General features: G+C 42.1%; 3 protein-coding genes across 3 annotated transcripts; 1 reads left to right on the top strand and 2 right to left on the bottom strand.

Moving 5' to 3' along the window:
* Positions 1-6,756: 6,756 nt before the first annotated feature.
* On the top strand, positions 6,757-7,794 carry LOC124696263 (protein STRICTOSIDINE SYNTHASE-LIKE 10-like). The gene has a single exon (XM_047229014.1). It carries the CDS (start codon positions 6,757-6,759, stop codon positions 7,792-7,794), a length of 1,038 nt encoding a protein of 345 aa, XP_047084970.1.
* Positions 7,795-8,470: 676 nt separating this feature from the next.
* LOC124703214 (structure-specific endonuclease subunit slx1) lies at positions 8,471-10,524 on the bottom strand. The gene is made up of 3 exons (XM_047235440.1): positions 10,245-10,524; positions 9,707-9,813; positions 8,471-9,052 (listed from the first exon to the last, which is right to left on the bottom strand). Exons 1-3 carry the CDS (start codon positions 10,478-10,480, stop codon positions 8,889-8,891), a joined length of 507 nt encoding a protein of 168 aa, XP_047091396.1. The 5' UTR covers positions 10,481-10,524; the 3' UTR covers positions 8,471-8,888.
* Positions 10,525-10,984: 460 nt separating this feature from the next.
* On the bottom strand, positions 10,985-18,757 carry LOC124703213 (suppressor of mec-8 and unc-52 protein homolog 2-like). Its single transcript, XM_047235439.1, has 11 exons — positions 18,457-18,757; positions 17,700-17,840; positions 17,559-17,608; positions 16,829-16,940; positions 15,301-15,349; positions 15,113-15,205; positions 13,887-13,955; positions 13,688-13,811; positions 12,667-13,121; positions 12,061-12,447; positions 10,985-11,513 (listed from the first exon to the last, which is right to left on the bottom strand). Exons 1-11 carry the CDS (start codon positions 18,510-18,512, stop codon positions 11,244-11,246), a joined length of 1,806 nt encoding a protein of 601 aa, XP_047091395.1. The 5' UTR covers positions 18,513-18,757; the 3' UTR covers positions 10,985-11,243.
* Between the last annotated feature and the right edge of the window lie 6,388 nt (positions 18,758-25,145).

Below are 25,145 nucleotides of genomic sequence, written 5' to 3'. Positions count from 1 at the left end.
TAATCATAGAGAATCAAAAAAGATTATGGATGGAGAAGTACCTGGTTTTTCTTCTTAGTAACAACCATCCCCTCTTGATCATTATCCTCATCAACATGTTTATCATCGACAGCAACATCAACAGCAATATCTTCCAGATCAGCAGATGGCAAAGATGCACTTGGCATGTCTCCAACAACATCTGTCTTTGGTATCACCCCTATTTCATCACCTCCATCACCCTGCACAGTTGCTTTTAAGTGCAATTTGTTCCTCATTCTGCTGTACTTTGATTTCTCAGGTTTTGAACTCTTTGGAGTATGTTCAGGTTTCTTAAAAAAAGAAGATGTAACTGTTTAGTCATCTGGGTAAGCTGTGATAGGGAAAAACCATCATGGAGTGAAAGCACACATGGTATGTAGGCAAAACATTCATACCATGATTGGTAGAAATGACCGGAAATGATTACACCTGCAAAAAATAATTATGAAAAATACATTATATAGTGCCATATACATTTTGCATGCACTGGATAAAAAAATACAACATAAGCATCAGAAAAAGTAAAAAAGCAAAAGTATATAGTTACTATTTTTTACATCCTAAAAGTAAAAAAGCGAAGCAATATGTCAAAACATATACATACATAAACAACAAGTATATGGCAATTATATGACAATTTTTAACATTATACAACACATTTGCATGGACATGAACATTGTACAGGATGTATATATCATGAATTCCTATGACTGCCATCATACTGCATGGTTTGAAAAAAAGAATAAGTCATATAGAACAAAAGTTACATGCAATTCACATAATTTGCAAAAAAATTACTATATGAAGAACCTCAGCAAATAAATACTACATCCTGCAAACAATTACTACATCTTGTAGAAAATCATCTACGAGGTTCAGCAACTACAAGTCTCATGGCGTTTATAAATAACAAAAAAATGAAGAAAAAAACTACATCCACCTCCTCTGTGCCTAAAACAGATGATCACATGGCGTGTGTAGAACAATAAATCCAACAGAGCATTCACAAATTACTGCTAAAATAGACCAAGGATGTATAAACAACAAAAAAATGAAGCAAAAAACTACATCCACCTCCTCTGTGCCTAAAACAGATGATCACATGGCGTGTGTAGAACAATAAATCCAACAGAGCATTTACAAATTACTGATAAATAGACCAAGGATGTATAAACAACAAAAAATGAAGCAAACAAACTACATCCACCTCCTCTGTGCCTAAAACCTAGCGCATCCAGGAACGTAAGTAAAACGCGAAGAATCGTCTAATTGAAGGCAACAGCACGTACGATACTCCGATTGACTCCTAAGTGGAGGAGAAGAAGCTTAAACGAGGGGAAATTGACCTACATAACGAGCGAAATCGAACCCAAAAAACAACAATAAAAACGCATGGACGAGGAACTCACCGACGGGGATGCTCTCCTTCGACGATGTACTCCACGGACCGGTCGGATTTGCGTCCCCCGCACCGCCGCGCCGCCGCCCAGCCGCCGAACGAACCACCAAGCGCCGCGCCGCAGCGCCGCGCCGCAGCGCCGCCGAGCGAAACCTCCAAGCGCCGCGCCGCACCGGAACGCCTCGATCTGCTTCTCCGCACCGACCAAGCTGCTACACGACTCGACAATCGGATGCTACTACACGATTTGGTAGGGGAACTCGCCGCCGACGAGCCAGATACGGCGGTGGAGATCGGGAGCGGAAGGATTGGGGCGGAGACGGTGAAGAGAAGAGACGCGACGGGGAAGAATGAGGAGAAACGGCTCTCTCGACGGGAAAAAAAAGCCACGATTTGGACGTTAGCAGGGGGAGAATCTGGGACGCACGATTTCAATCGGACGGAGCGGACGGGGGAGCACCGTGTAAGACTACATAGTGCCATAGCATGTAATAGAAATTGGGAAAAGTTATGCACTATGTTTCTTTTTTTTTTTTTGAGGGAAAGCATTAGCTTTATTAAGGCATTTCGCCTGACACAAGATCAGCAATGTGCGCTGGTACTTCGTACTCCCAGAGCAAGGCTCTGTTTACATCACAAGACCACTCAATCCTAGCAAGTTCATGAGCTGGTTTGTTAAGTTCACGCTTACAAGCAACGACATCACATAGGGAATAATTAGTTCTAATTTGAAACTTGAGATCATCAATAATCAGAGCTTGGGAAGATGCATCAGCTTCTCTTCTGTTTAGCGCTAACATCAGCAGTTGCGAATCCATCTCTAGAATAACATGGATAGCTCCCAAATGCTCGGTCAAACGTAGCGCTTGCACCGCCGCCATCAATTCAGCTTGAAAAGCATCCGTCACATTCTCGCTACGTCCAGCAGTAGCAGCCACCACCTCACCTTTATGATTGCGAGCAATGACACCCCAACCTGCATGGCAGTGACCTGGAGTAAACGCTCCATCGAAGTTAAACTTAATCACATCTAGTGCAGGTGGTCTCCAGATCTGTTCAGATACTGTAATTGATGTTTTCTTCCCCAAAATTTCCATATACTCCATCGAATAACAGCGAGCCTGGTGGGCAATCTCACTTGCGTCAAGGACCTTATCTCCTTCCCTGAGTCTATTTTGGTTGTTCCACCATAGCCACCAAAAAGTCAGAATCTGAACTCGTTTTTCCACGGGACTCCTCCATATAATATCCATTGCATGATAAATTGATACTGAACGTTCAAGCTCCTGCCTCATCCACTCCATATCAAGGCAACGCCACACTTCCTTTACTTTAGTACACTTAACAAAAAGATGAGCGCCCTCTTCCATGCAACTTTGACAGAACAAGCAGTTAACATTATCCAAAATGACACCACGTCTTGCTAGGTTTGGCCTTAAAGCAAGAGTGTTGTGTGCCAGTCTCCAAATAAACATCTGGATCTTCGGAGGACATGGGATTTTCCAAATACGTCGCCAACGATCATCACCTCCGCTATCAAGATTACTCACATCCGTAGAACTCCCAGCCCTGCCACCATTCCTTTCATTTTCACCAAGCTGTACCTGCAGTTTATAAGCCTGCTTCACCGAATGTAGTCCTTTACTATCAAAATGTCATGCTATGAAATCTTCCGCATCAGCACGAACCGGCATACTCAGAATTAAGCTAGCATCATTGGTACTGAAAGTGTCTCTGACTAACTGTTCGTCCCACGTACCAGTTATTGGACTTATAAGATCACAAACCCTCTGAAGCAAATTTCCGTTCCGAGGAGTAGATATTTTCCTATCCCATACCTTAGGGATCCATGGGTCAGACCATATTCTCACTGATTCTCCATTACCAATACGCCATATGTACCCTTTTTTTATCAAGTAAACACCATGCAAAATACTCCTCCAAGCATATGATATACCATCCGTGGGTGCAGCAGCAAGAAGGTCACCATCAGGGTAGTATCGGGCTCGCAAAATCTGTGCACATAAACTGTCAGGTTGTTGAAGCAACCTCCAAGCCTGTCGCGACAACATCGCAATATTGAAGTCGTGAATGTCCCTGAAGCCTAACCCTCCCATCGATTTCGGCTTAGTCAGCATCTGCCACCCTATCCAATGGATCTTGTTAGTCTTATCTTGCTGACTCCACCAAAACTTGCCAATCATATTACTTATGTCATCACAAAAGCTCTTTGTCAAATAGAAGCAGGACATTGCAAACGTCGGGATTGCCTGAGCAATCGCTTTTATCAAAACCTCCTTACCCGCCTTGGATAATAACTTCTCTATCCACCCTTGAATACGAGCCCATATTTTATCCTTTAGATAAGCAAACGCCTTTTTCTTCGATTTTCCAACATAGACAGGCAACCCGAGATATTTCTCATTCCACGCGTCACCATGAATTGCAAGAACACCCTTCACCAAATCCTTTTGAACTTGACTTGAATTCTTGCTGAACATGATGGCTGATTTCTCAGCGTTGATACACTGTCCAGAACAATTCTCGTACAGTTCAAGAATTTCTCGAAGGGCTAAAGCCTCCTCATTGTCAGCTTTAATGAGAAGAATCGAATCATCTGCAAAGAACAAATGTGTCACAGCGGGTGCCGTTTGACATATCTTGACACCACTAATACGACCGTTGACTTCTGCATCATACAACAGTGCAGACAACCCTTCAGCACAAATCACAAACAAGTAGGGAGAAAGAGGATCCCCCTGCCTTAGACCTCTTGTGGGCATGAATTTTCCTGTCAATTCGCCATTCACCTTAATCTGATATTTGACAGTGGTCACACATTTCATAATCAACTTCACCCACGCTCTACAAAATCCCAACTTAATCATCATTGCTTCCAAAAAACTCCATTCCACTCTATCGTAAGCTTTGCTCATATCAGCCTTTACCGCCGCAAAACCCTCTTTTCCACTCCTTTTGTTCATCAGATAGTGTGACAATTCATAAGCAATCAGTACATTGTCTGTGATTAAGCGACCCGGCACGAACGCACTTTGATTCCCTGATATCACATCAGGAAGAATTAATTTCAACCGGTTAGCAAGTACCTTAGAGACAAGTTTATATAGCACATTGCATAAGCTAATTGGCCGCAGATCCTTAATCCGACTTGGTTTCTTCACCTTAGGAATCAATACAACATAAGTATCATTCCACCCGTCCGGAATTGGACCACCATTAAGCACATATAGCACCTCATCGACGATCTGGTCACCCATCAAATGCCAATATTTCTTATAAACTAGAGATTGCATACCATCAGGACCGGGAGCCTTCAAACTACCAATACAATCCAAAGTCACCTTAACCTCACTACGTGTGAACTCTGCCATCAAAAGATTATTTGTTTCATTGGACACACGAGGCACCACCTTCCCAATTAATTCTTCAAGTCGATCACCCGCACTTGAGGTAAAAAGGTCCTGAAAATAAGATATAACATAATCGGTTAGTTCTTTCCCCGCCGCCACCACCGTCCCATCCTCCTTTCGTAACTCTTTTATCATGTTATTTTTCTTCCGTGTCGTCGCAGCTGCATGAAAATATCGCGTGTTACGATCACCATCTCTTAACCACCACGTATGGCACGCTGTTTCCACTTCGTGTTATTCATTTCCTCCAACAACTCTAGACGACACCGCAGCCTCGCCTCCTCTGTCACCTTCTCCTGCGAGATCGGCTTCCTCATACATTTATTCAACTCCTTCTTTGTTGTTTTTATTCTCCTTCCTAGATCGCCGATCACATTTTCATCCCATGCCTGCAATTGGTTTGCCACCGATTTTAGAGCATCCGACACATTTTGGCCACCACTATCCCAGCCTTCCTTCCACGCCATTTCTATCACTTGATCACACCCCTCCTCCTGTAACCAACGCGCCTCAAACCTGAACGGACCCTTCGCAGAGCGTTGGTATGACATTGCTTCTTCATCAAGATGCACTATTATAGGTCTATGATCCGAGTGGTAGGTATCCCCATGCACCACTCGGAAATTTGGATACAAAGCACACCATTCACTTGTAGCCGTTGCCCGGTCCAATCTCTCGCAAATATATGTCGCAACGTTCTTACTATGGTTCCTCCACGTGTACAGATCACCCTCAAAACCAAGATCAGCCAGCTCGCATGTTTGTAGTGCATTACGGAAATTATCCATACATATTTGTGGGCGTAAAATACCTCCTGCTTTCTCCGAGTTTGACAGAATCTCATTGAAGTCTCCAAAACAAAGCCACGGTCTTCCATCTTGATGTTGCTGTTTAAGTGTTCTCATCGTGCGCCATGTTTCTGGTTTCCTATCTCCCTGTGATTCACCATATATCCCTGTCATACGCCACACTCTTCCATCCTCATTAGTGATATCAACGTCAATATGTCTCCTACCAACAGATCTCAAGGACACATTAACACTTCTCTTCCAGAACAAAGCAACGCCTCTACTTCTCCCCTCTGGATTCTTCACACACATGTGAGGAAGCTCAAGCAACCACCTAAACCTCTCCATCTCATTCTCATAAAGCTTCGTTTCAGCAAGAAAGAGCACATCCGGGTCCACCTCCCTCTTGAAAGACAAGAGGCCACGAACTGCCGGGCCATTCCCGAGTCCCCGGCAGTTCAAACTTGCAGCGATCATTGGTCCCGGCGGGGCTGCTCCTGCAGCCCGGCCGATGAATTAGCAAGACTTTCCTCTATCACCACCATCATACCCACCTCATCCTTCCTGTTCTTCTTACACTTACTCTGCCTCTCCTCATCACCATCATCCGATAAATTATGTTTCTTCCCTGACAGTTCGATTGGATTAGGCACACTCTCGTCATTTCGCAACTTCTCTCGTGGCACTTTCTTATATTTCTTCCCATCCTTCTTTTTACCATCAGAATGTTCTACAAAATCTCCATCCACCTCCCCTGCGTCCCGCATGGATGGCTCCGTATTGCCGTTCGCCTCCCCTTTCTTCCCCTCTTCTGTGCCCATAACGACATCCATGCCCTTCCCGTCATGCACTATGTTTCTGGTTGTGCGGCAAATCGTACTCGTGTGTGAGTTAGACTTGGAGGAGACTCGGTAGAAGGGAATAAACCGGACACCTCCACCGAGTCGGGTATGAGAAGCACCCATGGCTACGTACGGACGGCGTGTATAAGAGCAAGGCGCCTGCAGTGCTTCCGCCCCAAAACAAGCCATCGCAAGATCCTCAGCCAAAACACTAGCGAAACTTTCTTCCAACAAAAAGAGATCGAGACCGGCTGAAGAGCTAAGGTTAGCCAAACATGGGGTGCGCGATGAGCCGTCTCGTCAAGGCAACTATCGCGGTAGTTATCATGGCGATGCTGTTCATGCCCGCTGCCATGGCGGCAACCGTCGCGAGCTTCGACGCCACCCAGAGCCAGCGCATACCGCTACCGGACGGATCAGTCAGAGGACCAGAGAGCGTTGCGTTCGACAGCCAAGGCCAGGGTCCGTACAGCAGCGTCTCCGACGGCCGCGTCCTGAAGTGGAACGGCGACGAGCTCGGCTGGACAACCTTCACCTCCAGTCCGGACTACAACAGCGATGCCTGCAGGTTTGCCAAGCTCCGTCCGGCGACCAACCCGGAGACCCTCTGCGGCAGGCCGCTCGGCCTGCAATTCCATCACAAGTCCGGAAATCTATACGTGGCCGACGCCTACAAGGGGCTCATGCGAGTCGGACCTGATGGAGGGGAGGCCACGGTGCTGGTCAGCGAGATTGATGGTCTACCTCTTCGCTTCACCAACGGGATTGATGTCGACCAGATCACCGGCCAAGTCTATTTCACAGATAGTTCCATGAACTACGACAGGTCGCAGCACGAACTGGTTACAAACACGCATGACGCAACAGGCCGTCTATTGGTGTACGATCCCCAAACGGGAGATGTCCAGGTTCTCCAAGCTGGCTTGGCATACCCGAACGGCGTTGCTATAAGCTACGACCGGACACACCTCGTGGTCGCGTCTACTGGACCGTGCAAGTTACTTCGGCACTGGATCAGAGGCTCCAAGGCAGGCACAACAGAGCCCTTTGCCGACCTTCCGGGCTACCCTGATAATGTGAGGCCGGATAGGAAAGGTGGGTACTGGGTGGCGTTACACGGCGAGAAGAATGAGCGGCCCTTTGGCGTCGACAACCATCTGCTCGCTGTGAGGGTTGGACGCGACGGGAAGATAGTTGAAGAGATGAGAGGCCCCAAAAGAGTTAAACCATCCGAGATAATGGAGAGAGCCGATGGCAAACTTTATATAGGAACCATGGATGGGCCCTACGTCGGTGTAGCTACACGGACATAGGAGTTGGCTGTCTATAATTCTACATTGCTTCGGTCAAGCTGTCTGCCTTATGTTGGTTTAGTAGTTATTAGCAAATAGGACTTTTCATCACTATCTACGTTTTGTTCCTAGGCGTATTTTTAGCTTTTCTTATGTGTAATGCTCACCTTTCTTAGGCATATTTTTAAAGCCCTTTTCTTATGTGTAATGCCCACCGAATATTAATAAATTACATATTAGTATGCTATATCGTCGGGCTGTGAACTCCGCGCAATGATACATTGTGTTGTGTGTTTGGTCATCGTCCGAGCCCGAAGTCCCTCTACCTGTAGCACGCCCGATTTCCATCTCTCCCTTTTGGCCATCATCCAGCTCTAGCCAAGCGTGACGTTCACCTCCAGGTCGTCAGACACGCCCTACCTCTACCGGTGTCCTCATCAGTTACCAGTCACCGCCTATATATTACCAGCAAGATTATGAGAAGAGTTTTCACTTCTAAAACAGCTTAAGCATATTCGTTGTATAAAAACCAAACGACAATAAATTATATTTTATGCATGTTTAAGGGTATTCCTTATGCTGATGTCGCCCGATAGTGAAACCCCGCAGCGATAATTTTGTGTGTTTGATGACCTGCCAAGGACATTGCTGGTGTACCTTGCAAGGTTCAGTTACCACTACCACACCAGAACTTAAATGCAAAAAGGATGATCCCAGAGAAGCCTGTTAAAGATCATACATTATAATACTGAATCCAAGTACACCATGAATACTGTAGAAACACTCTTCTTTGTATACTGATAGGAAGAGTTTCCCTAAACAATGGCCAATGCTGCTAATGGGGAGGAAATACATTACATGTACCAGTAACCAGTTCCATCATCAGGATGTCCTCATATACAACAGATACAATTGGCCAGCATGATGATTCTGCTAGCACATCTTTTCATACATATGCCCAATTGAGAGCTGGAAGACATGGGAACCTTTTTGTACTACATAACTATGGAAGTCAAAAAGCCTCTTCAAACAACAATATTGACGAACTTTATCAGTTGGTGGAGCAGTTCCTTGCATAGTTAAAAGTGTGTACATACAACAGCGGAGAAACAACCTCAGCTTGAGTGCCATTTGATGCTGAGGTGGCTGCAATCCAAAAAGGATTTCACTCTGCTCAATGCAACTTCTCGGTGCTGCAACACTGTGTTCATTCCCGGCTCACCTCTCTTCCGTGTCATCTTTTTCGAGATGTTCTTCCATCTCGATTCAAACTCACATGCTGCAAAAAAGACAAATAGGGTATCTTGCTCTGCTCAACTCTTGAATAGGGGAATGGACATTTTCTATTAATGAAAATTTTGCATATGCATCTTGCAAGTATGTGAAAGACAAATAGGCCATCTTGCTCAGTTCAACTTCAATATGGAAACAGCCATTTTCTATTACTGTAAGTTGCATATGCATCTTGCAAGTATATATGTCGTAAAGTATGCATTCTGGTATAGATTGGAATTTGTTAACCATGTTAACATTTCAATATCTGTTTTGAAAGAATTCTGGCTCTACTTTTGCCTAAGATATTGATAAATAAAAATCTCAATTTGCCAAAAGAAAATGTGAAAAGAGTGGGGGAAATAATAATAGTTTACACCCAAAGATTGATTAATCTGAAAATCATAAATAAATGATCATTAAACCAACTGAAGAACTCACACAAACAAATCAGCAACATACTTTTCGGGACAGAGGGAGTATGGAAGTGTAGAACATAGGTGAACCACTCATTACACATTGGGATGAAGATTCATGTTGGGAGTTATGCTAGGCATGGTTAAATAAACATAGTTTGACAGGGTAATCTAGAGCATGGAATGCAATTCTAGAAACATCTCAGATTAAGTTATAAAAAGATGAGATTTTTTACTTTACTAACCTTCACTTCTGTTGACGAAGCCTTCAACAAGGCAAGCAAGATTCCACGGCCTTCCAGAGGAGGAGGCTTTTGCGCCACCTTTTAACTCCCCATTATGTTGTCGCAAGCTATAAAAAAACGATCTTTTCATTAAAAATTAATACAACTATGTGATATGACTAAACACGTTCGTTTTTTCGTGTCGCCGGGACACATTCTAACCTTTTAGAACCGTCAATATACACCAACATCAACACAGAAAGAACATTAAAAAAATGCATTTTCTACACTGCTATAAGACAGAACATGAAAAAAATTAGAAATTTCTGCAATCCTACATCATTATTCAGTCTTTTAACAACATTGGTGTTTGCAGTAGAATGGCTGAATCTTTGTCGAGCTCGAACGAAATCTCAGTTATCGCGAGAGGAATTCAAGCAAACAGAGGCATCAATTTGGGTGGAATCAAGCTCCAGGATTCATCAGCCAACTAACTTGTACCTGAGGTTGCGTCAGGCTAGAGACCAGGAGAGGGGAACGGAGGAGAGGGATGAATCACCGGCGAGGGAAGTCCGTAGTGACGCCGACGTAGGTGCGGGGGACCTGGGAGGAGGCGATGAGGTAGACGCACCACGCTGCAGCCTCCTTTTTCTTCTTGGCGGCGGCCTCGGACGGTGGATCTCCGGACGCGGAGGCGGCCGAGGCCGATGCTGTGGAGGGGGCAACCTTGCAGACCTTGCGAGGGGCGGCGGTGCGAGGAATTTTGGTGGCCCGGAAGGTGGCGGAGAGGCTCATCTCTCACCTTGCCGGCGACGGGACGACCTCGTCTCGGGGATTGCTCGACGACGATGCATCCATGGAGGAAATTTACGAATCAGAGTATAGAGCTTGTAATTAATGGGCCGTCGAGGGCTTCTGTCATGGGCCGAAACAAAAAAGTGCAGGGGGCAAATAAGAAAAGTTTCTATAAAAACAACGAAAAAAAGTTATTATTCACAATGTTAACTCATCTAAAAAATAATTGGGTACTGGGAAAGTATTCATCTTGTTATTCGCGGAAGGGCGCAGCCCGGATAAAAGATGTGTGAATCCTGGAAAACATAGGCTATGTTGGTCAGCAGCCAGGATAAAAGATATGTGTGAATCCTGGGAAACTTAAATCAGTGATCTATCCTGCAGGTATGATATGCTATTCTTGTTTTTGATTCTCTTCTCTTTTCTGGTTGTGGCAATACTGGTTTTAAGTTCCCAGGATTCACATCTTTTGTCATGGCTGCTGCCTGCTGACCAACATAGACATGGGCAAAAATTCAGCATATTTTCCTTTTTTCGGGTATATTGTTACATGCTTTTCATGCCAGCCTGACCATATTTATGAAACCATCTGGTTACATATTCTACAACAAATGCCATGCAAGGCTGGCTCTGCTAACAAATGAAACTACTGATGCATATGTAAATAACACTGACCTACAGATCTGCACTGTTTCAGCTAGAAAAGCAAGGCCATGTTACAGTTCCAGCAGGATGGATGAATAAAAACTGATAAACAGTGAGATCAAGCACGTTGTTTCTTCCCGCTAGGCATATCGTCGTCATAATGCCCTTCACCTCCATCCTTATCACCCTTCTTCCTCGCCAGAATCTTGTTGATCTTGTGGAGGTCATTGCTGAGCTTCTGGTCCTTGTTCTGCTTCCTGGTCTTCCTGCCATCTTGCATCTTCACCCCAAACTGGAATGCCGCCTTCGGCATGGCTTCCTTCTGATCATTGTATTTTGCCCACTCCTCTTCCGTCTCAAAGTCCCACCGGTGAAGACGGCCCTTCGCCTGCTCAGGGTTGTCATAGTTAGAATGAAGTATGAAATACAGTCACAGAACCAAGAACAAGAATCCATAGAGTGAACTTTTGGACAGGAGATGAAAATATGGCAAGTGGCAATTCACATACAGGGTTGTCATAGTTATACTCTCTCAGTCTCTCCGTCCCAAAATGAAGGGACACTTTGTTTTGGCTTCCTTTTATTTCTTTCGGGTTTGATATCTAGCCTACCCCAACTTGCTTGGGAAAAAGGCTTTGATGTTGTTGTTTGTTTGATGCATTACTTTGACCACTAATATATACCAAATTATATGGATTGAAAATGTATAAATGGTACCGGATCTTTGAATTTCTCTTGCAAAATACTTTCATTTCATATATCTTTACAGTAATTTTCTGAACATATTATAAGTAGAAATCATAGTCAAAGTTCTAAGTTGTTGACCAGCGAAAATCAAGGGCGCATATTTCGGGACGGAGGAAGTACTATGTTAAATGATAATCCAAACCCATATTTTAGGGTTGTACTGCAAGGTCAGAAACAATTTCACTTACCCTTCCACCCATATCCATCTTGGACAAATCATCTTCATCATCACTCCCTGCAATCTCTTGATTGTACCCCTGATAACCAGGATAGCACTCGGAGTAACTATCTGAAATAAAATTTGGGTCCTTCTCTCGAGCATCTTTTTCCCTCAGCTGCTTGAGCCTGTCATCATCACGTTTGAAAACAGAACCTAGACCCTTATCTTTGTCTGCTTGAGTCATCAACCTTGGATCCTGAATTATATTTGGGTCAGCTAAGACATCATATCCCAGAGTACCCTGTTGCATGTACTGCTCTGGATAAGCCAGCTGCTGTTCAGGATACTGATAGCCTGGCCACTCGCCTTGATATCCAGCAGCTGCCATTTGAGCTTGAATTGGATCATAACCATCCTAACATCACAAGAGATAAACTATCAGTACATCTGAATTGAAGGGAAAACATAATGCTATAACATCCAGTTTCATAGCAATACTGCAAACGTGGACCAACAAAATATTAATCACAAGGAGATAATAATGTTTTACTCTTCCTTTACACGTTCAACCTGAACTGCACCATTCATATGTCTATTCACTTAAACTGAAGTCGCTGAACATAAATAGATTTACCAATTGTTGTTGCCAAGCTTGAGCAGGTTCAGATGGTTGAATAGGGCCATACACAGGTTCAGATGGTTGAATAGGGCCGTACGCAGGTTCAGATGGTCGAATAGGGCCATACGCAGGTTCAGATGGTCGAATAGGGCCATACGCAGGTTCAGTCAAATGGGACTGATTCTGATGGTTATGTGGGGATTCATCCATATCTTCGGAGATAGGGCTCTGACTCATTTCTTTGTTAGGAACAGTATAGTCAACTCCATCTCCAACGAATATGTCATCATCATCTTCACGAGCAATAGGGACAGAAGGTTTATGTTTCTCCTTTTCACTGAAGTTACTCTTTCGTGGGAGTGGGGGTGGAGGTGGTAGAAGTTCCTTTTCTGAATGCTGTTTAAGAGCAGAACCATTTGTTTGGCGTCTTACTGCCTCATCATAGTCACCGCCTGCCAAATTATTCTTCCCTGCGATATAACTAACATAAGAATAGTGCAGAAAATTTGATCACATCATACCTAACAAATTAATTAAGCCAGGCGATTAACTGGTGCTGACGGCAATATTAAGATGGTGAGTTGGGTATATAGCAATATATAGTATATAACCATCACTAATTTAACTACTGATATCATTGAATTAGCGTTGACAAAGGCAATATTAGTATAGATAACACAAGCTCCAGAAGTTAAATCTTGAAAAAGCTATTGAACTAAAACTAAACCATCTTGGAAAAAAGTATTAATCTAAACAGATCACTTACTCATCAAAACAGATCACTTCCTCCGATCCAAATTAATTGACTCCACTTTGTCTAGATACGGGTCTAACTAGATGTCTTTGTTGACTAGATACATCCTTATCTTAACAAAATGGAGTCAATTAATTTGAGTCGGAGGGAGTAACATGTTTTCTCACTGTCTTTGCCGAGAAATTTTGCATGTAATCATGTTCTTGGTTTCTTGGTGACTCGGTCTTAACACCACCTAGCTTCTACTATGATACAGCATTCAGTTTCATCTGAAGCACATACCTTTTGTATCCCTCTCTTTTTTCTTCTTCTTCAAGACCTTCCCTGATGATCCAAGTCTAAGGTATGACATGATCTTGGCGATTCTGTCGAGTACAGAACCATCCACACTGACAGTAACCATTTCCTGCAGAAGCAAGATGACTGTTTGAACTAAAAAAACAAAGACACAAAAACAATGATACTGTTGTTGTCCAAATACCTCTGGAACAGGGCAATCAGCTTTGCTCCTGTGAACAGTTGTTGGGATATCATTGTTAAGCCCATCCTCCTGGTTGGAAAAAGAAATTTGATTAACTGTATCTTACATATACTTGTAAAAACAAAAAAATGAGCATAAAATAAGAATAATATCATTTATATGCTAGCACAGGGGAAATATAAGCTAAACGGCGAATGGCAACATGTACTCCTTTTGACATCACAGCAGCATTAAGTTAATTTTCCGAACTGTATTCAAGTATTGAACACAAATGCATGCATATACAATTCCATTAAAACGCCTACCAACCGGGAATTAGTCTAATTCTCGGTCCCGATCAGGTCCTCCAAGATTGAAGAGAAATCCCGTCAGCCTTTTCTTTGTGGGCTTTTTTTTCATGTATAATTATAAGCCTAATACCAAGCCACAACTACAAACCTAGTTACAAGTTTTAAAAAAAATCTAAAAAAAGACTGCATACAAAGTTTAAAATCACGCGTATATATGTAATTACATATCCATGTGTAATTGCATACACATGTGCAATTACGCATCTATGTGTAATAGCATATATATGTGCAATTACATATTTATGTGCAAACACATATATAAAAAAAGTCAAGAGTTTTCAGTTACACATATATACGTAATTGCGCATCTACATGTAATCGCGTATAAATCACAAATTTCCAATTACATACGTAAACGCAATTGCGTAACTATACGTAATTAAAGCATAAAAATGCCCAAAGGTAGAAAAAAACTAGCTGAAAAAAGACCATAACTAGCACTCTAGCAGCAGTGCAGCACTCTAGTCGAGAATTAGCAAATATCTGTATGCAGTCTGATCATTTAGATTAAGGAAAGGGGAAATTTTGTTTTTGCCCAGTTTGCTTTTGCCACTCTAAATTTTGACATCTTGCTTTTGCCCCATTTCCCCCCATGGAGGGGCAAAAGCAAAGCAAAACATCAACAAAATCGGCAAAAGCAAAACAAAATTTCACCATTTTCATTTTCTTTTTGCCCCAGAGAGGAACTGACTGGGAAAAAGCAAAATTGGCAAAAACCAGTGAGGCAGACACAAAAATTTCCAGTAAGGAAATAAGGAAAGCGTTCATCGTCTACGCCACAAGACCCTTCTCCAACAAGTGAGATGTGTATAATCACCACCATTACATAATTAAGCACAGGAAAGGTCTTAACACGAGAATTTTTAAAGACAGTACCATATTGTAAATAAATGCCATCCGGCCAGGAAGAAACATTTCGTTCGTCTTTATCATGCTTTGTTGTTGCTTTACAGTCCACTGGTAGACAGACTGCAATCAATGAAGAGTGTCAGTTAACGTCCATTTTATATAGCATAGGGTGTGTACAAAGTAAGTAAATTATATTAAACCAAAATGAATTATACCTTTGCAATTGCAGTGCGGAATGAGATTGAACGATCTTCTTTTGTTTCCCTGCAAAAAAGGGAAGTAAAAAACAATGTAGAATGCTCTCAACATACCAAGGGCATATGGAGTAAGGGCGTAATTTCATACTTCAGCAGGGTTCTCCCCTATTGTTTCAGTAAAAAAAAAACTAAATTACATGTTCTGTTTTATTCTAATAACACAAGGTAGTTCTGGTGATTGCTGACACCTGACAGTGATGTACATGAAATGAAATAATATTCAGCTGAGAAGATACTCTACAGCTACTCTAAAGCAACTGAGTTTGCAAATTAATACTGCCACTGTTCCTTGCTATAAGGTGTACTCGTTTTTGGAAAAGTCAAACTTGACTATCTTTGACCAAGTTTATAGATGATAGTATTATCATTGACAATACCAAATCAATATTGGTAGATTCATAACGAAATGTATTTTCATATTTTATATATTTAGTATTTCAGATGTTGATAATTTTTTCTTAAAACCTGGTCAAAGATAGTCAAGTTCGACTTTCCGAAAAAGTAATACACCTTATAAGAAGAAAGGGAGAGAGTAAGACACAAACAAACATAAACTGACATACCCAAAGAAGTCCATTTATGTATAACAGCATCAAGAAAATAGGCTGTTAAAGTTATGAAGAGCCCTAATAGACAATAGCGGAGCTTCGTATAGGCCAGGGAGAGTGCGTGCTCCTTATATCCCCTGAAAAATCCTTGATAATGCTTTACATGTTTAGCATATCAAACCATCTATTTTTTGTTCCACAACATAGGATTAAAACACAAGCAGTAGCTTGGCTCCCCTTAGTTTTTTTCTGAAGTGCTAGAATATATAAATGCAAAAATCTTATTACCAGACAGACAGAGCAAATTTACTTTGGTCTGTCTCAATAGAAATAGACAAGTGCATTGGCCTCCCTCAAAAGATGAAGTAACCATTCCTAACATAAATAGGGAACTACATTCCACATAAGAAAACTCTTGCCCAAGATCCCAACAGGAGGGTATTTGATTTCTCCTCTATGTTCCATGTCAAAATCCAACAAAGAGGGGAAAATATCTAGTGATAACACGCCTCACATGATACCATGATACCACTTCACAAAATTTAAATTGTAAGTGTCAAAAAATTTCAAAACAAATTTGTGGCTGTTGACAAGATGTGTGTTTACATTCTCTAGATTTTTCACAGCCAAATTTAAAATACACCAGGAGAAACAAAAAAGACAAATGCTATGTGAATAGTGGCCTTTTGTGTTTTTGTCTTTATGTGACACTATTCATGCTTGATTTCTCATTTTTGTTTCTCTTAGGGTATTTTGAATTTGGTTGTGAAAGTTACAGGGCATGAAAACACACATCTTGTGAACACCCAAAATTTGGTTTTGAATTTTTTGAATTTAAAATTTAAATTTTGAAGAGTGGTATCATGGTATCAAAATATACGGAAAAAGTACAATGAAATGTTATACTAGTACTCAAACTAAACTGTGGTGGAAAGTACCTAGCCTTGGCATCCTTCCCGTCCTCTGCATCAGGCTTCTTGATTTCACTTCGTACTTTGTTTAGTAGAGCAAAGTCCAACCCTTTGACCAAATGAGTATGCTCCAAATCGCCTATTGAAAGCATAAATTAGAAATGGAAAACTAATTAGAATAATAGTTGCACAAGAACACAAAAATAGCACCAGAGACTTAAGTTACAGTTTCTACCACAAAATGCCATGTTATCTTAGAAAATATGTCCCTCAAAATTAAATAATTTACTTTTCAATTACAAGAGCATTAAAAGGATTAATGTTGCATATCAGATCTTGTCTAGACAAAAAAAAATTAGCATTGCATGTACCTAGAGAGTGTCAGATTAAAATAGCTGTATTTGGGAGGGGGGCTGGCCTCTGATCAACTACATGTTTTGATAACTGCATATTACTGATTGACCAGATCAATTATCAAGTAGATTTTGCTCTTTATACACCATTCAGGGAAAAAAAATCTGAAACTGTGGTAGGTTTATAGACATAAGGCATTTCTAAAAGCACATGAATATTTTTTCGCTTCTCATTTTTATTAGTGGTCTGAAGCAAAGTGTTCTTCACGAGTAAGACACTTCATGCACATCCTTGCACTGGTGTGCACACACATAGAATGCAAGAGAAAACATAGACAAAAAATACAAGCATAACATACTTTTTTACCAAAATAAATAAATAAAGATATCACAATAATACCAACCTCCAAGATATTTGCTCTTCTCAATTGAAATCTTTTGGGCATCTGCTAGCCTGCAACGCAAACAATTGGAGAAGTTAAATATAGAATACACAGTGAGAGCAAAATGAAAGTGCCAGATACGTGAATCACGGGATCTGTTACCTCAAATCTGCTCCAGGAGGTGCCACGGCATGAAATGAACCAAGCTCTGTAGGTTCGTAGTCTGGGTTTTGATCTTCACGACGCTCCTTGGCACGATCTCGGTACCTCGGTGTCTCTGGTTCTTCTTTTTTGCTCTCCTCTCTTCATGGGGAAATCAAAGAGAATTAGGTTTGCTGATGCGTGAAAGAACTTAATAGCAGGAAAGGTACTTTTGCAGTTGTTGAACATGTATCCATTACAGTTTCCTGTTTCTACATGGACAAAGATTCCAAATTTTGGTAGATGCACAGTCCCCCAAAGTGTGTGAAAGAATATAAATCCTAGAGATCTTCAGGACTCTATTTATTTAATCCTCTTGCCATTTAATCGTGGTTCTACTACAGCACCAGCTCCATGACACAGAGAGTCATAGTACGAGAATACGTACAACAGGATTAGTAGGTTTGTGCCACTTTCCCTCAAATTATGACCAGAACCATGGCTACAAGTCATCTCTATGTGTTTCAGAAGTCAGACTAGGTGATAAACGGCATTCTAACTCGAAACTACATGTCATAAACATTACTAACCATGCTATGGAAGTTTTGCAGCTTTATTCGATCCATCTTCCACCCTTAACTATACTCATTAAAAATTCCGAACACGCATAAACTCCCCCTCATACACGTTCGAACAAGCGTGCTGGTAGTGGGTAACAACTGCGCAGACCAAATTGAAAACAACAGGTACAGAGATAGGGCAGTTTGGAGGGACTCACTTCCGGCGCGCCATCTTCTCCTTGTAGTTACTCTTCTTCTTCTGCGTCGTCGACATCTTGTCCGGTCAGGCTCGTGCTCCCTGGCAACCAAAGCCGGCGGGGCACGGCTGCAACCCTAGCACAGGCGAAGGGGGAGGGGGTTTCCGCGATAGGGGAGGAGGGGGGCGACGGGATGCGAGGTCGTCGTTGGTGCTTGGCACCTAGGGTTTGAATTACTACTGGAGTTTGGGCCGAATTAGCGGCGGCGGACTGGAGCTCCGGCGGCGGCGCGGTGGTCGGCCTGGATGGTTGGAGCCCGAGTCTGTGGAGAGAATCGAGCTGCGTGTTTGGGTTGGGTCAGGACGGTGTACGGTTTTTCGTAACTACGATGCCACGTCACATTTTTTAGATGCTGCCACGTCACTTTTTAAAAGATGCTGCCATGTCACTTTTTAAAGATGCTGCCACGTCACATATGAGCGGCAGCATGGCATGGAGCCAGGAATTGAGGGGATAGAGGAATTCAATTTTGAGTTATATGAAGTACAGTAGACTCTATGTTTGTTTGGGGTTAAAATTCTCATACTGAGTTTGTGGAAAGGTGACTAAAAACTCCTAAGTTTTTCGAGAAATCTTTGTAAAAAGTTCTACTAGTGTGTGAGGTCCAGCGCCGCGTAGGTGATTACAAGCTAAGCCTATACGAATCACCGGCGTTATTCCTTCAATAGAAGGGTTGGCGTGAGTTCGTGAATATCTTTGTTAACCTGTGATTGCTACTTGCTACAATGAAGGTTTGTGCCGTGATAGATCAGGCCAACAACGGATCGACTCTTGTCTCGAAGGTCGCTCCACATCATGTGGTATCATAGCAGGGTGTTGCTCATGACACGTCAAAGGAGATGATGGGCGCGTCATCACCGAGGAGAAGCTACTGGAGGCTGACTGTTTAGTGACTTATTGCTAGAGGAAGAAGGCTAGCTATTTTTTTATACCTACTGTAAAGTGGGAGAGAAAGCTTGTGCCACGACGATCGATCATGATAGTTCAATCAACATTGTCAGCATCGACATGGTGGAGAGCTTGAGCTGTTGATGACACCACATACGCGGCCCTACTCGTTGAGGAGGTACCGGTGGCACGACAAACTGAAGGTCACCCACCAACTTGTGTGCGATATGATTTCAATGCGACTGGTTTTATGTCATCTGCTGCTAGGAGAACTATGGTACAAGGAAAAGGGTGCATCATACAACCACCACGCTAACACATACACTGTCTAGCGGGAGGAATGTATATTCTCAAGCCTATGGAAGAGAAGATTTTCAGAACATGGAGAAAAAAACAGCTGCAGAAGATGAAGGAGCAAAATTTAGGATAAAAAGAGTGTGCAGCTACTACAATTTTCCTAGCATCTGTACAATCAAATATTTGCAGGCTTACTGGAAACTGAGGATTGTTTCCTTTGAAGAGGGAATTACTTTTTTTCCATTTATACGTAATATATTGGTTGCTTTCCAAGCTAGTTTAGGGTGTGCGGTTGTTATATAAGCCATGGTGCGTGCATTGTAAAATTTTGTTTTGAATTATATAAAATAGACACGGTGTGTGTTTGGGATTAAAATCCTCGTACCAAGTTTGGAGAAAGTTGACTATAAATCCCTAAATGTTTTGTGGAATCTTTGCAAAAACCAATACTTTTGTGTGAGGTCCTGCTTATAAGATTAAACAGTGAGCCTATATGGTTCATTTATGTTATTCCTTCGAGTTGTCATTCCTATTTGCATTTTCCTTTTTTACCTTTGGCTAGTGGCCAATTAATCTCAACATGTCAAGGTGGTCCATGATACATCTAAATTGTATTCATAAACTTTGTATTTTATATGTCACATTTTAACATATTTGCATCATGATAAAAGACACCATTATGTTTCTTACACTATTTTCCGTGATTTTCCACCAAGTTCTCTTTATTTTTATTTAACTCTATAGAACCGGGGCGGTCGTTCTAGCGATCCCCATGTCTCTCTATATGCGGCACTAGCTCATGCTTCCCCCTGCTCTTGATCAAATGTTTTGTTCTCTTATTAGAATTGTACACTACTAGAAAAAAAACTTAGTCGTAAGTAAGATAACTAGCAGAAATGCTCCACTGCTAGCCTTGTTACCAGTGACACACCTGATCAGTAGGGCGCCACTACTTAGTGATCCACTTGGAAACAATATCAACATTATCTATCTTAATGCTTTGATATGTATTTTACTTAATAGTTGTACATAGCCAGAGGCTTTGTGGTATAACGGTTGGACCAAGAGACCATATGATATGCCTATAGCTCGCAGGGGCTATAATATTTTCGGATGTGCTGATCACAAATCATATCTATGTTAGATTATTTACACATATAAATATAATTAACTTTATTTGTATCTCATATTTATGCTTAGTTGCAGGTGAAACTTCAACTCTAGTCTATCTTCATCCAACGACACGGTTTAAGATACAAAGTAAACTGAAAAGATCCGGCAAACCTAAGGTTACAGGATGGAGAAGGAGTTAACCTTGGTCAACCGCATGGCGAAAATGCTATTGTTTCAAAAAAATCTATAATTTCGTAGGAAAACGTTCGCAGCAATTGGACCCAATTGGGAGGAGTCTATGGGCCTTGCCGCTTAACCAACTCCACAAGCGCGGCCCATCCAAGTTCGAAGTTGCCCACTCTTGTGGAGAAAGAAACCGGATGCAAATACAACTACTAGACTTAATCGATTATTATTACAACTCCCTGCGTCATTACCAGCAACGGCATACCTAAACATACATCCGTGTCCCTGTCGTAACCCCATGTAAACACATCCCACCATCCCATCTCTTTCCGTCCAATGGAGCAGGCCGACGGCTCCTCCGCTGCAATCGAGATGATCCCCGACGGTGACTTGACCATGACGGCGCCGGAGGAGAAGATGATCAAGAGCAGGGGGAAGCATGAGCTAGTGCCGCAGCTGCGGTTCCCCCGGGGATACCACTTCCTTCCGACCGACTTTGAGCTCGTCGATGTCTACCTCCGCAGAAGGATTGAAGGGAAGGAGCTGCCGCTGGACATCTTTATGGACGTCGAACTCCTCGAGTGGGAGCCCGCCAAGCTCATCGGTAATTAAGCAAACCGATCAGTACTGAATCATTTGATCTCAAATGCTACTTCCCCCACACCTAGTAGATGAATCCATCTATCTTGATCCTAGCTAAATGCTGGATGAATTGAACGATCTTTATTTGCAATTCGGCAACATGTACAGATTCATGCATAGATACTTCCTAGTAATTGATTGACTACGGTAGATTGATCTCCCCGTCTTAATTAGTATGTTTTTTGCAATTAGTACTAGTTAAATCTTGACTGAAATTGAGTTGATCTTACTTTTTTCATCCATCTAAATAACCTTCCCGATTAACCCTAGTCAAATGCAGGCTTCTTTTGTCGATCTAAACCCGAATATACCTAGTCAAATGCAGGCTGAATGAATCTACTACGTGGTTGATTAATTTGATTTTTGATGTAACATAGCCGAGCGCAGGGCCTACGGCGAGGATAGGTATTTCTTCTTCACGATGAAGGAGTGGCCGTCGAACAAAGATGGCCAGCCGCGCCGGAAGCTGCGGGTGGAGGGATTGGCGGCTAGCTGGAAGACGACGGGCGGCGTGAAGAATATATACCGTCCTGGGACGGACGAGGCCGTCGGGACAATGAGGATGCTCACCTACAGCTCCAACCGCCCCAACGAGGACGAGTACACCATGAAGGAGTACGTCTTGGAAGGATCCAAGGTGCGTACGCTAAACATGCATTCCTATCCTCCGCGTTTGAAATCAAAAGTTCGTCCCATGAAAATTGTCTAAAATTTGTCTAAATTCGAATATATGTAGACACTAATAGCATCTAGATACATCTAAATTGTTGACAAAACTCAGACAAGTTTCATGGGACGGAGGGAGGACCATAGATAGAGTATATATACTAGTCTCTGCTTCATAACATAAGATGTTTGACAAATTTTGAGCATATGCTTCCTCTATTTTGAAATGCATCTTAGACACACTTTAAAATGTAAAAAATGTGAAACAAAAAATTCGCACGAACATCTTCACATGCTAAGCGTCCACAAAGTCGTTTCATGAAAACTCGACCTATAGCGGCGTGTGTAAAAAAAGACAAATTCGGTGCTGAAAATAAGGCTTTTAACAGATAACTTTTTTTTACATAGACCACAAAGAATATTGGTTATTGCGAAACTTAACGAAACACACATATATTATGGAGATGTGGATGTAGAATTTTTTATCAAAAAATTTCGATACTTCAAAAAAATGTTTCTTTTTGGAAGAGGGACCATAGGGTCCGGGAGCCGAATTGAATTTCTTAATAACATCTTATATTGTGAGGTGGAGGGATTAACCTCCGACCTGCACATACAATTAATCATCTCCCGGGTCCGGTTGATCATAGTTCATCGACCAGAACAAGAACTCTGTCAAGTGTAATTCTGTTGGTCTAGCCTCTTCTTCAAATGTTTGTGTTCTGATGAAGTGATTAACCGATTTTTTTTTTCAACCCCAAATAGAAATATAAGCTTTGTTAGTGATGTAATACATACCTTCTGTTTTTAGGGATTTCAAATGTCTAACTAGTTACATATTTGGAATATAACATGTACTACAATTTGTCTCAAAAAATACATCCATGGCATCAAGTGTCAAAATTATTATTTTTTTGACCTGGGTTGCCAAAATTATGATGAGCTTACATTGTTAGTGATCACGCACGGCCCTTTGCAGCAAAAAATAAATATTGCATAGGAGACTAATATTGGTAGGTGCACACAAGGAATATGACATTGCTATTTGCACATGGAGAAAAGACAGAAAATAAATTTAATGATTATAGAAATCAAAGAAGTTCTGGTGGCTCAAATCATCTCTCCGATTTACAGTCTGTTTTTAGTCCTTTTTTTTCAGGGCTGGTTTCGTATCAATAAGGATTTCAAGTCTAAATCCATATCGGAAAATTTTGACTAACATGTTTGTGCTCTTTTGTTACTACAACGGTAACATAGAAGTTGCTAATCTATTTTGCACAATTTTCCAAGTGGTAACTTTATAAATCATCAGTTGGCAACTTTGAAGATGAAAAAAGAGAGCAGTTGAAACATACCATAATGGAGTTTAGTTTGAAAGATCTCGTGTGAGTAAGGCGGCAGTGAAAATGAAGCCTAAATCAGGTTTTGAGTTAAAAGATCTCAGAGATTAAGGCGTCAGTAATTGTGTGTGCATGCCCTCTCTCCACTATTCTTCCCATGTGTGCATGCATCGGCACAAAGAGGCTAATGCCTAATGCGGGCACGTTCGTTCTGTATCAGTATGATAGTCCTTGTTTTGAGCTGTTCTATGTCAAAGTCCTTTTTTTAGCTGTACTATGTCACAGTTCTATCTTACAGAGTTTCACAAGTAGTACTACCTGCGCTGAATAAGGCCTATATTTCTTTTGAAAAGTCAAACAAAGTAAGGTTTGACCAAGTTTTAAAAATAAATTAGTAACATGTACAATAAAAAATCAATATCTTTTGATACACCATACAATATATTTTCATATGATATCTTATACAATATTATCATATTCTTTTTAAAAAGTCAAGCTAAGTAAACTTCGATTGAACTTTTGAAAAAATATTAACAATGATAATATTGGTGGACCATGTCAATGAATATCCAAACTGGTGTCCTTTTGAAACAAAACTGGATGGATATTCATTAAGGTGCTAGAAGTACTTACTAGTGATAGACTAGGAGTATAGTGGCGCCGTACTAATCACATTACGGTACTACTAACAGTTCTTTTAAATGGTTGCAGACGAATCAGTGGGTCCTTTGCACAATAAAGGAGAAGGAACGCTGCAATGCAAAACAAAACAAAGACAAGAACGCCAGTGGTGGCAAAGACGAGAAACGCAAGAGGGGAACTGACACTTGCGTGGAGCCAAAGACGACCAAGAGGAAGAAGACTGCCACCTCCCAGCCACAGGAAACTCAAGAGCAACAGCAGCAAGAGGTCACACCTGCCATATCTTCCGGTCCGCCACCATTGCTAGGACACGAGCAAGGTGATCATCACCAAGCTTTGCAGGCTGAAGAAGGCGTCATGGCGTTTGAGGGGCCAAGCCCGGTGATCCAAGTTGTTGCCCCACATGGGGACCCGATTGGTGGAGATCAGCCTTATTGCCACGACGCCTCCACGCCGCAGGAGACAACGCCATGGGATGGACCTGGTGAGCCACCATTGATGACGCACCATCAGCAAGGTTACCAAGCTTTAATGGAAGAAGAACAGTTCCACGCCCTAGATAAAGAGTGCATGCTGGAACACGAGTTCGCTGCTATGGAGGAAGTGCAGCAAGAGTACCCAATGTTCCAGTATCAGCGACAGCAGCAACCATGCAACACACACGAGTTGTTGCCTCCTCATGGAGGGCCAGATCCTGGGCTGCCATCGGAAGAAGCCTATCCCTACTTTGACAGTGATGCCGGCACGATGAATGACGTCGCCTCCCCAGTAGTGCCCCAAGCGACAAGTTATGATCCAGCTGCTAATCATCAGTTCGATCCAATTCATTTGGCACGCAACGGTGGTAGCAGCGATGCAGCAATGGCATTACCAGAT

Source organism: Lolium rigidum, chromosome 3, assembly GCF_022539505.1.
Source record: "Lolium rigidum isolate FL_2022 chromosome 3, APGP_CSIRO_Lrig_0.1, whole genome shotgun sequence".
NCBI classification, from domain to species: Eukaryota; Viridiplantae; Streptophyta; class Magnoliopsida; order Poales; family Poaceae; genus Lolium; species Lolium rigidum.
This window is presented reverse-complemented; position numbering and strand designations above follow the sequence as displayed.